The following is a 17423-nucleotide window of genomic DNA, read 5'->3' on the forward strand; positions in this document are numbered from 1 at the left end:
AAACAGCAAGGTACAGTGCTGGACACCCTCTGCCAAACAACTAACAAGACAGGAACACAACACCACCTATTAGTAGACAGGCTACCTAAAATCATAATAAGGCCACAGACACCCTAAACCACACCACCAGACGTGGACCTGCCCACCAGAAAGACAAGATGCAGCCTCATCCACCAGAACACAGGCATCAGTCCCCTCCAGCAGGAAGCCTACAAAACCCACTGAGCCAACTTTAGCCACTGGGGACAGACACAAAAAACAACAGGAACTACAAACCTGCAGCCTGCAAAGAGGAAACTCCAAACACAGTAAGATAAGCAAATTGAGAAGACAGAAAAACACACAGCAGATGAAGGAGCAAGGTAAAAACCCACCAGAGCTGAGAAACGAAGAGGAAATAGGCAGTCTACCTATAAAAGAATTCAGAATAATGATAGTAAAGATGATCCAAAATCTTGGAAATAGAATAGACAAAATGTAAGAATCATTTAACAAGGACCTAGAAGAACTAAAGAGGAAACAAGCAACAATGAACAACACAATAAATGAAATTAAAAATACTCTAGATGGCATCAATAGCAGAATAACTGAGGCAGAAGAACGGATAAGTGACCTGGAAGATAAAATAGTGCAAATAACTACTGCAGAGCAGAATAAAGAAAAAAGAATGAAAAGAACTGAAGACAGCCTCAGAGACCTCTCAGACAACATTAAACGCACCAACATTCGAATTATAGGGGTCCCAGAAGAAGAAGAGAAAAAGAAAGGGACTGAGAAAATATTTGAAGAGATTATAGTTGAAAACTTCCCTAATATAGGAAAGGAAATAGTTAATCAAGTCCAGGAAGCACAGAGAGGCCCATAAAGTATAAATCCAAAGAGAAACACTCTAAGACATATATTAATCAAACTATCAAAAATTAAATACAAAGAAAACATATTAAAAGCAGCAAGGGAAAAACAACAAATAACACACAAGGGAATCCCCATAAGGATAACACCTGATCTTTCAGCAGAAACTCTGCAAGCCAGAAGGGAGTGGAGGACATATTTACAGTGATGAAGGAGAAAAACTTACAACCAAGATTAGTCTACCCAGAAAGAATCTCATTCTGGTTTGATGGAGAAATTAAAAACTCTACAGACAAGCAAGAGCTGAGAGAGTTCCGCACCATGAAACCAGCTTTACAACAAATGCTAAAGGAACTTCTCTAGGCAAGAAACACAAGAGAAGGAAAAGACCCACAATAACAAACAATTAAGAAAATGGGAATAGGAACATACATATCAATAATTACCTTAAAAGTAAATGGATTAAATGCTCCCACCAAAACAAACAGACTGGCTGAATGGATACAAAAACAAGACCCATATATGTGCTGTCTACAAGAGACCCAATTCAGACCTAGGGACACATACAGACTGAAAGTAAGGGGATGGAAAAAGATATTCCATGCAAATGGAAATCAAAAGAAAGCTGGAGTAGCAATTCTCCTTTCAGACAAAATAGACTTTAAAATAAAGACTATTACAAGAGACAAAGAAGGACACTGCATAATGATCAACGGATCGATCCAAGAAGATATAACAATTGTAAATATTTATGCACCCAACATAAGAACACCTCAATACATAAGGCAAATTCTAACAGCCATAAAATGGGAAATCCACAGTAACACAATAATAGTAGGGGATATTAACACCCCGCTTTCAAAAATGAACAGATTATCCAAAATGAAAATAGATAAGGAAATACAAGCTTTAAATGATACATTAAACAAGATGGACTTAATTGATATTTATAGGACATTCCATCCAAAAACAACAGAATACACATTTTTCTCAAGTGCTCATGGAACATCCTCCAGGATAGATCATATCTTGGGTCAAAAATCAAGACTTGGTAAATTTAAGAAAATTGAAATCGTATCAAGTATCTTTTCCGACCACAACACTATGAGACTAGATATCAATTACAGGAAAAGATCTGTAAAAATACAAACACATGGAGCATAAACAATACACTACTTAATAACGAAGTGGTCACTGAAGAAATCAAAGAAGAAATAAAAAAATACCTAGAAACAAATGACAGTGGAGACACGATGACCAAAAACCTATGGGGTGCAGCAAAAGCAGTTCTAAGAGGAAAGTTTATAGCAATATGATCCTACCTTAAGAAACAGGAAACATCTCAAATAAACAACCTAATCTTGCACCTAAAGCAATTAGAGAAAGAAGAACAAAAATCTTCAGGGCTTCCCTGTTGGTGCAGTGGTTGAGAGTCTGCCTGCTGATGCAGGGGACACGGGTTTATCCCCAGTCTGGGAAGATCCCGGATGCCGTGGAGCAGCTAGGGCCGTGAGCCATGGCCGCTGTGCCTACGTGTCCGGAGCCTGTGCTCCACAATGGGGGAGGACACAACGGTGAGAGGCCTGTGTATTGCAAAAAAACATAAAAAATCAACCAAAAAAAAAACCAAAAAAAATAAAAAAACCCCCAAAGTTAGCAGAAGGAAAGAAATCATAAAGATCAGATTAGAAATAAATGAAAAAGAAATGAAGGAAATGATAGCAAAGATCAATACAACTAAAAGCTGGTTCTTTGAGAAGATAAAAAAAATTGATAAACCATTAACCAAACTCATCAAGTAAAAAAGGAAGAAGACTCAAATCAATAGAATTAGAAATGAAAAAGGAGAAGGAAAAACTGACACTGCAGAAATACAAAGGATCAGGAGAGATTACTATGAGCAACTCTATGCCAATAAAATGGACAACCTGGAAGAAATGGACAAATTCTTAGAAAAGCACAACTAGCCAAGACCGAATCAGGAAGAAATAAAAAATATGAACAGACCAATCACAAGCACTGAAATTGAAACTGTGATTAAAAATCTTCCAACAAACAAAAGCCCAGGACCAGATGGCATCACAGGTGAATTCTATCAAACATTTAGAGAAGAGATGACACAAATCCTTCTCAAACTCTTCCAAAATATAGCAAAGGGAACAACACTCCCAAACTCATTCTACAAAGCCATCATCACCCTGATACCAAAACCAGACAAAGATGTCACAAAGAAAGAAAACTATAGGCCAATAGCACTGATGAACATAGATGCAAAAATCCTCAACAAAACACTAGCAAACAGAATCCAAGAGCACATTAAAAGGATCATACACCATGATCAAGTGGGGTTTATCCCAGAAATGCAAGGATTCTTCAATATATGCAAATCATTCAACGTGATGCACCATATTAACAAATTGAAGGAGAAAAACCATGTCATCATCTCAATAGATGCAGAGAAAGCTTTTGACAAAATTCAACACCCATTTATGATAAAAACCCTGCAGAAAGTAGACATAGAGGGAACTTTCCTCAACATAATAAAGGCCATATATGACAAACACACAGCCAACATCGTCTTCAATGGTGAAAAACTGAAACCACTTCCACTAAGATCAGGAACAAGACCAGGTTGCCCAGTCTCACCACTCTTATCCGACATAGTTTTGGAAGTTTTAGCCACAGCAATCAGAGAAGAAAAAGAAATAAAAGGAATCTAAATTGGAAAAGAAGAAGTAAAGCTGTCACTATTTGCAGATGACATGATACTATACATAGAGAATCCTAAAGATGCCACCAGAAAACTACTAGAGCTAATCAATGAATTTGGTAAAGTAGCAGGATACAAAATTAATGCACAGAAATCTCTGGCATTCTTATACACTAATGATGAAAAAGCTGAACGTAAAATTAATAAAACACTCCCATTTACCATTGCAACAGAAAAAATAAAATATCTAGGAATAAAACTACCTAAGGAGACAAAAGACCTGTATGCAGAAAATTATAAGACATTGATGAAAGAAATTAAAGATGATACAAATAGATGGAGAGATATACGATGTTCTTGGATTGGAAGAATCAACATTGTGAAAATGACTCTTCTACCCAAAACAATCTACAGATTCAATGCAATCCCTATCAAACTACCACTGGCATTTGTCACAGAACTAGAACAAAAAATTTCACAATTTGTATGGAAAGACAAAAGACCCCGAGTAGCCAAAGGAATCTTGACAATGAAAAATGGAGATGGAGGAATCAGGCTCCCTGACTTCAGACTATACTACAAAGCTACAGTAATCAAGACAGTATGGTACTGGCACAAAAACCAAAAGATAGATCAATGGAACAGGGTAGAAAGCCCAGAGATAAACCCACGCACATGTGGTCACCTTATCTTTGATAAACGAGGCAAGAATATACAGTGGAGAAAAGACAGCCTCTTCAATAAATGGTGCAGGGAAAACTGGACAGGTACATGTAAAATATGAAATTAGAATACTCCCTAACACCATACACAAAAATAAACTCCAAATGGATTAAAGACCTAAATGTAAGGCCAGACACTATCAAACTCTTAGAGAAAAACAGAGGCAGAATGCTCTATGACATAAATCACAGCAAGATCCTTTTTGACCCACCTCCTAGAGAAATGGAAATAAAAACAAAAATAAACAAATGGGACCTAATGAAACTTAAAAGCCCTTGCACAGCAAAGGAAACCATAAACAAGACCAAAAGACAACCCTCAGAATGGTAGAAAATATTTGCAAATGAAGCAACTGACAAAAGATTAATCTCCAAAATTTACAAGCAGCTCATGCAGCTCAATAACAGAAAAACAAACAACCCAATCCAAAAATGGGCAGAAGACTTAAATGGACATTTCTCCAAAGAGGATATACAAATTGCCAACAAACACATGAAAGAATGCTCAACATCATTAATCATTAGAGAAATGCAAATCAAAACTACAATGAGATATCATCTCACACCAGTCAGAATGGCCATCATCAGAAAATCTAGAAATAATAAATGCTGGAGAGTGTGGAGAAAAGGGAACCCTGTTGCACTGTTGGTGGGAATGTAAATTGGTGCAGCCACTATGGAGAACAGTATGGAGGTTCCTTAAAAACTGCAAACATAACTACCATACAACCCAGCAATCCCACTACTGGGCATACACCCTGGAAAACCATAATTCAGAAAGAGTCATGTACCAAAATGTTCATTGCAGCTCTATTTACAATAGCCAGGACATGGAAGCAACCTAAGTGTCCATCAAGAGATGAATGGATAAAGAAGTTTTGGCACATACACACAATGGAATATTACTCAGCCATAAAAAGAAACGAAATTGAGTTATTTGTAGTGAGCTGGATGGATCTAGAGTCTGTCATATGGAATAAAGTAAGTTGGAAAGAGAAAAAGAAATACTGTATGCTAGCACATATATATGGAATCTAGGGGGAAAAAAAGGTCATGAAGAACCTAGGGGTAAGGTGGGAATAAAGCTGCAGACCTACTAGAGAATGGACTTGAGGATATGGGGAGGGGGATGGGTAAGCTGTGACGAAGTGAGAGAGTGGCATGGACATATATACACTACCAAACGTAAAATAGATAGCTAGTGGGAAGCAGCCACATGGCACATGGAGATCAGCTCGGTGCTTTGTGACCACCTATAGGTGTTGGATAGGGAGTGTGGGAGGGAGAGAGACACAAGAGGGAAGAGATATGGGAATATATGTATATGTATAACTGATTCACTTTGTTATGAAGCAGAAACTAACACACCATTGAAAATCAATTATACTCCAATATAGATGTAAAAAAAAAATGAAATTAGAAAACTCCATAACATCATATACAAAAATGAACTCAAAATGGATTAAAGACTTTTAAATGTTATGCTAAATACTATAAAACTCTTAGAGAAGAACATAGGCACAACACTATTTAGCATGAGTCACAGCAAGATCTTTTTTGACCCATCTCCTAGAGTAAGGGAAATAAAAACAAAAATAAACAAATGAGATCTAATGAAACGTAAAAGCTTCTGCACAGTAAAGGAAACCAGCAACAACAGAAAAAGACAACCCACAGAGGGAGAAAATATTTGCAAATGATATGACTGACAAGGGATTAGTCTCCAAAATATATAAACAGCTCATGCAGCTCTAGGTCAAAAAAAACAAGCAACCCAATTAGAAAATGGGCAGAAGATCTAAACAGATAGCTGTCCAAAGAAGACATACAGATGGTCAAGGAGCATATGAAAAGATGCTCAACATCACTTATTGTCAGAGAAATGCAAATCGAAACTACACTGAGGTATCATCTCCCAGCAGTCGAATGGCCATCATCAAAAAGTTTACAAACAATAAATGCTGGAGTGGGTGTGGAGAAAAGGGAACCCTCCTACACTGTTTGTGGGAATGTAAATTGGTACAACTACTATGGAGAACAGTATGGAGGTTCCTTACAAAACTTAAAATAGAACTACCATATGACCCAGCAATCTCACTCCTGGGCATATATCCAGAGAAAACCATAATCCAAAAGGATACAAGCACCCTAATATTCGTTGCAGCACATTTACAATTTCCAAGTCATGGAAGCAAACTAAATTTCCATTGACAGAGGAATGGATAAAGATGACATGGTACATATATACAATGGAATATTATTCAGCCATGAAAAATAATGTATTAATGCCATTTGCAGCAACATGGATGGACCTAGAGATTCTCATACTAGGTGAAGTATGTCACACAGAGAAAGAAAAATATTATATGGTATCACTTGTATGTGGAATCTAATTTAGAAAAAGATACAGCTGCATAGCACAGGGAGATCAGCTTGGTGGTTTGAGACCACCTAGAGGAGTAGGATAGGGAGGGTGGGAGGGAGAGACAAGAGGGAGTGGATATGGTGATATACGTATACATATGTCTGATTCACTTTGTTATTCAGCAGAAACTAATACAACATTGTAAAGCAATTATACTCCAATAAAGATGTTAAAAGAAAAAGATAAAAGTGAACTCATTTACAAAACAGAAACAGACTTATAGATATTGAAAACAAACTTATGGTTAACAAAGGGAGACGTGGCGCCGGTGGGATAAATCAGGAGCTTGGGATGAATACCTGCACACTGCTATATATAAGATGGATAACCAAATAAGACCTACTGTATAGCACAGGAAACCCTATTCAATACTCTTTGATAACCTATATTAGAAAAGAATCTAAAAAAGAATGATTATATTTATATGTATAGCTGAATCAGTTTGCTGTACAACTGAAACTAACACAACATTGTAAATCAACTATACTCCAATGAAATTAAAATATTAAAATAAAAATTTTTAGAAACCTGTCTGAAGATTTCAAAATAACCAGACAATACTGAACATTTTTCAGCATTTAATTCAGGAAAGAAAATTGGAAATTTCAAGCTCTTATGAGCTGAATACTCAGTTTAACTTCACAAATTCCTATTTGCTCTAAGAAAGTTCAATTTTATCTCCTCTTAGAGAATGTCCATGAAACATCCACCTGGCATTTCACTTTGAGTATCCTGGGAAAGGGAAGTATACTCTACACTTGTGGATTCATAAATCACTTGTGCTATGTGGAATAGAACAATTATACATAGCTGAAGTATATAGATTGGTGTATATAAAACCAACAGAAACCACTTGGGCACGAACACATCCAGAATCTGAAAACCAAGTCACACTGAGATCATATACCTAAATTTAGTTTTCTAGAAGATTATCAGGAACCAAAGTACATTGTTTTTAATGGTATCCCAGATAAAAATGGATGTCAAAGGTCATTCAGTCCAATCACTCTTCTGAAGCATGGAAGACAAGTTGAAACAGCAAATGGTTTGGATTCCAGGGTCTCAGTAATTAGCTACATTTCCATCAAGGAAACGGGAATAAGATTACCTGATTTCAAGCACTGGATTGCTGCCCTTCTCACCTTCTAATCTATTCTCTCTACAACCTTGGAGATCTTTTTAAAGTACAAATCTGGTCAAGTCACTCGTCTGCTTAAAACTCTTCAATGTCTTTCTTTGCTCTTAGTGTTAAGTTGAAATCCCTTAACATGAATTACAGCTTCAGTTGGTCTGACTTCAGTCTATCTCTTCATCCTCATTTTAGTCCACTCCTCTTGTTGCTCTAATACTCTCATCATGTCCTTTTGACCTCAGCACTAGTCTATTGTAATAAACTGTTTATTTGTATACATCTACCATCTGGTAGTCTCCTCTATGAAGGCAAAGATCATATTTATGTTGTTTATTGCTGTAACATTGGTGACTGTCATAGTGCTTGGAATATAGTAGGTACTCTACAAGTATTTGTTGAAAGAAGGGAAGGAGGGAGGAACACAGAAACAGTTGGAGGAAAAGTGTTATTTTTGAGGATAGACCAAACACAAAAATATTTTTATAAAGTATTATTAGAAATTATAAGATTTGGGACCAGTCAGAGAAAGTATCTTTTATAATCTACCCAGAAGGCAGTTCAATTTGTTCATCTATGTCTCCATTTGTGTTTTGGTGAGGGGGGGGAGGTGGGGGGACAGATCATAACAGAACAAAATATTTCAATGCTCACAGTGTTTTAAATGATTCAATTCTTCAGACTTTATTGATCACTAAGGATAATTACAAACTCCCACCAATGTGAAAAAGATTATTAAAACTCAAAGACAACACCCAAAGGCACAGACTCTGTGTTGCTTGTGGGGTTTCCTTTATTGGTCACATGTAGACAAAGCCAGCTATAGCAATGATATTTAAGCTCAGGGTATAACTCCTCACATTGTTGACCCATTCTTTACACATCATTTTTTTAAAATGGAGTTTCTATAAATCTACACTCACTTATACAAAGAGAAAACATATGTATTAGCTCCATGATGGGAAAAATCATAACCATGGTAGGAGTATGTAGGTGAGGTGGTTGATCTTCAGGAACTTTTCCTTACCCCATGGTCTAGAGAACAAAGTGCAGTGATCTAGAGCATTGATCTTGAGAAACTTCCTAATTCCATTTAATATGGAAACCATTATCATATCATAGGTATTATGCCCAGAATTGTGTTAGAAAAATTGGGAGAAATTTAAAAGAAGCAAAACCCTTATATAAATACCCTAAAAATGACATGTAGTTCTTAAGCAACTTTATCTTGATTTCATATTTGTAATTTCTTCCCCTTTCTCATGTGGTCCTCAGGAATATGAAAATACTTGTCTTTTATCTAAGAAACCTTAACTTCCCTCTGTATATATGTGGTATCAAAAGCTTCAAAGTGTCACCATTTTGTTTGTTGTTATAAATCAACATTTATTATCTATGTATTTAAAGTTTCTGCTTCTGGGGTTTTTTTGTTAGCCTGGGTTAACATGGTAGTCATGCTAATAAAAATATCCATGGTCACCATTTCTACTTTACAGTTTTACAATGTGATTTCTAAGTCATTTAAATCATGGAACTAATGAAATCGCTTGTACACCAAAGCTTAGCATTAGGCCAAAGTCTACCAAGTAGGAGATATTCATACTATTTTCTTAGTATAGAGATATTTATCTTATCAGTACATTTATTCATTAATCTGATAAATATTAATAGAGTGCTTATTATGTGCTAAACATTTTTTGGGTAAGTTTTGGAGATATAACCATGAGCCAAAAAGACTTGGTCTCTGCCCATATGTCACGTAATAGCTAATGCCTGGAGCTTGATATCTACCAGGCACAAAACAAGGATGACTTCAGCTGTCAAAATGTGTAGAGTTGTCAAATACAACCTTTAAGATAAATAGAGTTTGAAGTTTTACTCTGTATCTAGTATATATTTAACTTTAAAGAGTCCCTATTTATATTCATTATTTAGAAGAATAAAAAGAGACAATTACCTTTTCTATCTTATTCCTTTGATTTTTATAAACATTGAGAAACATTTTGAAAATGTTAGGATTTCTAGTGTGTTTCAGACCCTTAACATTTGCTCTCCTCTATTTTTTTTTAAATTTTTGGCTGCATTGGGTCTTTGTTGCTGTGCACGGGCTTTCTCTAGTTGTGGCGAGCAGGGGTTACTTTTCATTCAGGTGCACAGGCTTCTCATTGTGGTGGCTTCTCTTGTTGCGCAGCATGCACTCTAGGCATGCGGGCTTCAGTAGTTGTGGCACGTGGGCTCAGTAGTTGTCGCACATGGGCTTAGTTGCTCCATGGCATGTGGGATCTTCCTGGATCAGGGCTCGAACGCATGTCCCTTGCACTGGCAGGTGGATTCTTAACCACTGTGCCACCAGGAAAAACCCTGCTTTCCTGTATTTTAAACAGGAATACCTAAGGAAGACAGAGACTGTGGGAAATGCAAACCTCCATTTACCTCTCAGTCAAGTCAGGCTTTCCATGTACTTTCTTAGGGTGCAAATTAAATTTTGTGACATAATTGCTATCTTTCAGACTGGATGGATCTACTAATATTATCTTAGATAATAACAGGATCAAGAAAAAAATAAGCGTCTCACAAGTGACAGGCTACTAGTATAACGCAATGCCAAAGACAGGGGGAGAAGGCCAAAGAACACTTACTGGTAAGTGGTTGGGCTGACATTGATGCGTCGAGGGTGACTTCCCGATTCAAATTTGCTTGCCAGAGTGACATTATTTCCAAACAGGCAATATCGCGGCATTCTTACCCCAACAACTCCAGCCAGCACAGAGCCTGAGTGAATGCCTATTCTCATCTAAAAAAGAAAACAAAAAGGATATATTTATGTTTTCATTTGGTATGCAATTATTTTAATAAGAGGTACTGCTGAACCATTAAACTCCTAGCTCCTCAAAGAAAGGGACTGGGGCCTTGGTCATTTTTGTGAGCCAAATATCTGGACTATTATATCAATAGTATCAATGAACAAGGATGGTGTGGAATAAATGAACAAATGGATTAATTATAAGAAAAAAACTACATTTACTTTTCTATTGTAACACAATAAATCCAGTTGTGCTACAATTTAAATCAGGTTTTATTTGTACCTAGTATGCTCTAATAAATGGAAAATGTATTATTCTCCCTCCAGTTATTCTAACAGAAAACCCTATTTTTTCCTTCATAGCATTAAACACAATTGTAAATTAAATAATTATATTTCTGTTTATCTGTTAATTTAAAATATTTTTTCTCTCTGTTTATTTTAGATCACTTCTATTTCCAAATTTACTAATCTTTTCTTTTGTAATGCCTTATCTTTAGCTAATCACATCCAGAGTATTTTTCTTCTTAGATATAGTGATTTTCCTTTCTCAAAGTTCAATTTGAACTTCTTTTTTTTTAATCTTTCAGGTATCAAATTAACTTTTGAATATATGGAATACAATTAAAATAACTGTTTTAATATTTTTTTTACATCTTTATTGGAGTATAATTGCTTTACAATGGTGTGCTAGTTTCTGCTTTATAACAAAGTGAATCAGTTATACATATATATGTTTCCATATCTCTACCCTCTTGCGTCTCCCTCCCTCCCACCCTCCCTATCCCACCCCTCTAGGTGGTCACAAAGCACCGAGCTGATCTCCATGAGCTATGCAGCTGCTTCCCACTAGCTATCTATTTTACGTTTGGTAGTGGGTATATGTCCAGAACACTCTCTCGCTTTGTCAAAGCTTACCCTTCCCCCTCCCCATATCCTCAAGTCCATTCTCTAGTAGGTCTGTGTCTTTATTCCTGTCTTACCCCTAGGTTCTTCGTGACATTTTTTTCCCTTAAATTCCATATATATGTGTTAGCATATGGTATTTGTCTTTCTCTTTCTGACTTACTTCACTCCGTATGACAGACTCTAGGTCCATCCACCTCATCACAAATAACTCAATTTTGTTTCTTTTTAGGGCTGAGTAATATTACATTGTGTATATGTGCCACATCTTCTTTATCCATTCATCCAATGATGGACACTTAGGTTGTTTCCATCTCCGGGCTATTGTAAATAGAGCTTCAATGAATATTTTGGTACATGACTCTTTCTGAATTATGGTTTTCTCAGAGTATATACCCAGTAGTGGGATTGCTGGGTCATATAGTATTTCTATTTGTAGTGTTTTAAGGAACCTCCATACGTTCTCCAAAGTGGCTGTACCAATTCACATTACCACCAGCAGTGCAAGAGTGTTCCTTTGCTCCACACCCTCTCCAGCATTTATTGTTTCTAGATTTTTTGATGATGGTCATTCTGACTGGTGTGAGATGATATCTCATTGTAGTTTTGATTTGCATTTCTCTAATGATTAATGATGTTGAGCATTCTTTCATGTGTTTGTTGGTAGTCTGTATATCTTCTTTGGAGAAATGTCTATTTAGGTCTTCTGTCCATTTTTGGATTGGGTTGTTTGTTTTTTTGTTATTGAGCTGCATGAGCTGCTTGTAAATTTGGGAAATTAATCCTTTGTCAGTTGCTTCATTTGCAAATATTTTCTCCCATTCTGATGGTTGTCATTTTGTCTTGTTTATTGTTTCCTTTGCTGTGAAAACCTTTGAAGTTTCATTAGGTCCCATCTGTTTATTTTTATTTTCATTTCTCTAGGAGGTGGGTCAAAAAGCATCTTGCTGTGATTTATATCATAGAGTGTTCTGCCTAAGGTTTCCTCTAAGAGTTTCCGGCCTTACATTTAGGTCTTTAATCCATTTTGAGCTTATTTTTTTGTATGGGGTTAGGGAGTGATCTAATCTCATACTTTTACATGTACCTGTCCAGTTTTCCCAGCACCACTTATTGAAGAGGCTGTCCTTTCTCCACTGTACATTCCTGCCTCCTTTACCAAAGATAAGGTGACAATATGTGTGTGGGTTTATCTCTGGGCTTTCTCTCCTGTTCCATTGATCTATCTTTCTGTTTTTGTGCCAGTACCATACTGTCTTGATTACTGTAGCTTTGTAGTATAGTCTGAAGTCAGGGAGCCTGATTCCTCCAGCTCCGTTTTTCGTTCTCAAGATTGCTTTGGCTATTCGGGGTCTTTTGTGTTACCATACAAATTGTGAAATTTTTTGTTCTAGTTCTGTGACAAATGCCAGTGGTAGTTTGATAGGGATTGCAATGAATCTGTAGATTGTTTTGGGTAGTAGAGTCATTTTCACTATGTTGATTCTTCCAATCCAAGAACATGGTATATCTCTCCCTCTGTTTGTATCATCTTTAATTTCTTTCATCAGTGTCTTATAATTTTCTGCATACAGGTCTTTTGTCTCCTTAGGTAGGTTTATTCCTAGATATTTTATTCTTTTTGTTGCAGTGGTAAATGGGAATGTTTTCTTGATTTCACTTTCAGATTTTTCATCATTAGTATATAGGAATACCAGAGATTTCTGTGCATTAATTTTGTATCCTGCTACTTTACCAAATTCATTGATTAGCTCTAGTAGTTTTCTGGTAGCATCTTTAGGATTCTCTATATATAGTATCATGGCATCCGCAAACAGTGACAGCTTTGCTTCTTCTTTTCCGATTTGGATTCCTTTTATTTCCTTTTCTTCTCTGATTGTGGTGGCTAAAACTTCCAAAACTATGTTGAATAAGAGTGGTGAGAGTGGGCAACCTTGTCTTGTTCCTGATCTTAGTGGAAATGCTTTCAGTTTTTCACCATTGAAGATGATGTTGGCTGTGTGTTTGTCATATATGGCCTTTATTATGTTGAGGAAAGTTCCCTCTATGCCTAATTTCTGCAGGGTTTTTATCATAAATGGGTGTTGAATTTTGTCAAAAGCTTTTTCTGCATATATTGAGATGATCATATGGTTTCTCTCCTTCAATTTGTCAATATGGTTTATCACACTGATAGAATTGCATATATTGAAGAATCCTTGCATTCCTGGAATAAACCCCACTTGATCATGGTGTGTGATCTGTTTAATGTGCTGTTGGATTCTGTTTGCTAGTATTTTGTTGAGCATTTTTGCATCTATGTTCATCAGTGATATTGGCCTGTCGTTTTCTTTCTTTGTGACATCCTTGTCTGGTTTTGGTATCAAGGTAATGGTGACCTCATAGAAGGAATTGGGAGTGTTGTTCCCTCTGCTATATTTTGGAAGAGTTTGAGACGGATAGGTGTTAGCTCTTCTCTAAATGTTTGATAAAATTCGCCTGTGAAGCCATCTGGTCCTGGGCTTTTGTTTGTTGGAAGATTTTAAATCACAGTTTCAATTTCAGTGCTTGTGATTGGTCTGTTCGTGTTTTCTATTACTTCCTGATTCAGTCTTGGCAGGTTGTGCATTTCTAAGAATTTGTCCATTTCTTCCAGATTGTCCATTTTATTGGCATAGAGTTTCTTGTAGTAATCTCTCATGATCTTTTGTATTTCTGCAGTGTCAGTTGTTACTTCTCCTTTTTCATTTCTAATTCTATTAAGTCTTCTCCCTTTTTTTTCTTGATGAGTCTGTCTAATGGTTTATCTATTTGTTTTTCTTCTCAAAGAACCAGCTTTTAGTTTTATTGATCTTTGCTATTGTTTCCTTCATTTCTTTTTCATTTATTTCTGATCTGATTTCTTTCCTTCTGCTAACTTTGGGGTTTTTTAATTCTTCTTTCTCTAATTGCTTGAGGTGCAATGTTAGGTTGTTTATTCGAGATGTTTCCTGCTTCTTAACTTGGGCTTGTATTGCTATAAACTTCCCTCTTAGAACTGCTTTTGCTGCATCCCATAGGTTTTGGGTTGTTTTGTCTCCATTGTCATTTGTTTCTAGGTATTTTTTATTTCCTCTTTGATTTCTTCAGTGATCACTTCGTTATTAATAGTGTATTCTTTAGCCTCCATGTGTTTGTATTTTTTACAGATATTTTCCTGTAATTGATATCTAGTCTCATAGCATTGTGGTTGGAAAATATACACGATACAATTGCAATTTTCTTAAATTTATGAAGGCTTGATTTGTGACCCAAGATATAATCTATCCTGCAGAATGTTCCAAGAGCACTTGAAAAAAATGTGTATTCTGTTGTTTTTGGATGGAATGTCCTATAAATATCAATTAAGTCCATCTTGTGAAATGTATCATTTAAAGCTTGTGTTTCCTTATTTATTTTCATTTTGGATAATCTGTCCATTGGTGAAAGTAGGGTGTTAAAGTCCCCTACTATGAATGTGTTACTGTCGATTTCCCCTTTTATAGCTGTTAGTATTTGCCTTATGTATTGAGGTGCTCCTATGTTGGGTGCATAAATGTTTACAATTGTTATATCTTCTTGGATTGATCCCTTGATCATTATGTAGTGTCCTTCTTTGTCTCTTCTAATAGTCTTTATTTTAAAGTCTATTTTGTTTGATATGAGAATTGCTACTCCAGCTTTCTTTTGGTTTCCATTTGCATGGAATATCTTTCTTCATTCCCTCGCTTTCAGTCTGTATGTGTCCCTAGGTCTGAAGTGGGTCTCTTGTAGACAGCATATATATGGGTCTTGATTTTGTTTCCATTCAGCCAGTCTGTGTCTTTTAGTGGGAGCATTTAATCCATTTACCTTTAAGGTAATTATCTATATGTATGTTCCTAGTCCCATTTTCTTAATTGTTTTGGGTTTGTTTTTGTAGGTCTTTTCCTTCTCTTGTGTTTCTTGCCCAGAGAAGGTCCTTTAGCATTTGTTGTAAAGCTTCTTTGATGGTGCTGAACTCTCTCAGCTTTTGCTTGTCTGTAAAGTTTTTAATTTCTCCATCAAATCTGAATGAGATACTTGCTGGGTAGAGTGATCTTGGTTGTAGGTTTTTCTCCTTCATCATTTTAAATATGTCCTGCCAGTCCCCTCTGGCTTGCAGAGTTTCTGCTGAAAGATCAGCTGTTAACCTTATGGGGATTCCCTTGTGTGTTATTTGTTGTTTTTCCCTTGCTGCTTTTAATATGTTTTCTTTGTATTTAATTTTTGACAGTTTGATCAATATGTATCTTGGCGTGTTTCTACTTGGATTTATCCTGTATGGGACTCTCTGTGTTTCCTGGACTTGATTAACTATTTCCTTTCTCATATTAGGGAATTTTTCAACTATAATCTCTTCAAATATTTTCCCAGTCCCTTTCTTTTTCTGTTCTTCTTCTGGAACCACTATAATTTGAATGTTGTTGTGTTTAATGTTGTCCCAGAGGTCTCTGAGACTGTCCTCAGTTCTTTTCATTCTTTTTCTTTATTCTGCTCTGCAGTAGTTATTTGCACTATTTTATCCTCCAGGTCACTTATCCGTTCTTCTGCCTCAGTTATTTTGCTATTGATCGCATCTAGAGTATATTTAATTTCATTTATTGTGTTGTTCATCATTGCTTATTTCATCTTTAGTTCTTCTAGGTCCTTGTTAAATGTTTCTTGGGCTTTCCTTGTGGTGCAGTGGTTGACAGTCCACCTGCCGATGCAGGGGATGCGGGTTTGTGCCCCGGTCCAGGAAGATCCCACATGCCACGGAGCGGCTGGGCCCATGAGCCATGGCCACTGAGCCTGTGCGTCCGGAGCCTGTGCTCCGCAATGGGAGAGGCCAGAACAATGACAGGCCCATGAATCGCAAAAAAAAAAAAAATAATAAAATAAAATAATAAAAAAGTTTCTTACATTTTGTCTATTCTATTTCCAAGATTTTGGATCATCTTTACTATCATTATTCTGATTTCTTTTTCAGGTAGACTGCCCATTTCCTTTTCATTTGTTAGGTCTGGTGGGTCTTTATCTTGCTCCTTCATCTGTTGTGTGTTTTTCTGCCTTCTCATTTTGCTTATCTTACTGTGTTTGGGGTCTCCTTTTTGCAGGCTGCAGGTTCGTAGTTCCTGTTGTTTTTGTTGTCTGTCCCCAGTGGCTAAAACTGGTTCAGTGTGTTGTGTAGGCTTCCTGGTGGAGGAGACTAGTGCCTGTGTTGTGGTGGATGAGGCTGGGTCTTGTCTTTCTGTTGGGCAGGTCCACGTCTGGTGTTGTGTTTTGAGGTGTCTGTGGACATATTATGATTTTAGGCAGCATCTCTAATGGGTTGGGTTGTTTTCATGTATTGCTAGTTGTTTTTCTTTGTTTTTTTGGTTTTTTTTTTGCAGTACGCAGGCCTCTCACCACCGTGGCCTCTCCCGTTGTGGAGCACAGGCTCCGTATGTGCAGGCCCAGCCGCTCTGCGGCATGCGGGAGTACCCTGGACCCGGGCACAAACCTGCCTTGCCTGAATTGGCAGGTGGACCCGCAACCACTGTGTCACCAGGGAAGCCCACTGCTTGTTTTGTGTAGGGTGTCCAGCACTGTAGTTTGCTGGTCGTTGAGTTAAGCTGGGTGCTCATGTTGAGATGGAGATTTCTGCAAGATTTTTGCCATTTGACATTATGTGGAGCTGGGAGGTATCTTGGGGACCAGTGTCCTGAAGTTGTCTCTCCCACCTCAGAGGCACAGCAGTGACTCCTGGCTGCAGCACCAAGAGCCTTTCATCCAACACGGCTCAGAATAAAAGGGAGAAAAAGTAGAATGAAAGAAAAAGAAAGAAAGAGAGAAAGAAAGAAAGAAAGAAGAGAGGGAGGGAGGGAGGGAGGGAAGGA

At 37.0% G+C, this 17423-nt stretch overlaps 1 protein-coding gene and 1 pseudogene across 2 annotated transcripts in view; both read right to left on the reverse strand.

Annotated features, from left to right (window-relative positions):
- LOC309964848 (HIG1 domain family member 1A, mitochondrial-like) overlaps positions 1-8870 on the reverse strand; it is a 34517-nt pseudogene extending 25647 nt beyond the window's left edge. The window contains exon 1 of the transcript in view: positions 8866-8870. The product of the transcript in view is annotated as an HIG1 domain family member 1A, mitochondrial-like (transcript). The remainder of the gene's footprint in view (positions 1-8865) is intronic.
- Positions 1-17423, reverse strand: part of GUCY1A2 (guanylate cyclase 1 soluble subunit alpha 2) — a gene marked incomplete at its 5' end in the record, with an annotated part of 393444 nt that overhangs the window by 47935 nt on the left and 328086 nt on the right. Inside the window, one exon of the mRNA XM_082844096.1 lies at positions 10478-10632. Coding sequence (XP_082700222.1) covers positions 10478-10632 — 155 coding nt within the window. The remainder of the gene's footprint in view (positions 1-10477; positions 10633-17423) is intronic.

Source organism: Leucopleurus acutus (genome assembly GCF_964270905.1).
Source record: "Leucopleurus acutus genome assembly, chromosome: 8".
NCBI lineage: Eukaryota > Metazoa > Chordata > Mammalia > Artiodactyla > Delphinidae > Leucopleurus > Leucopleurus acutus.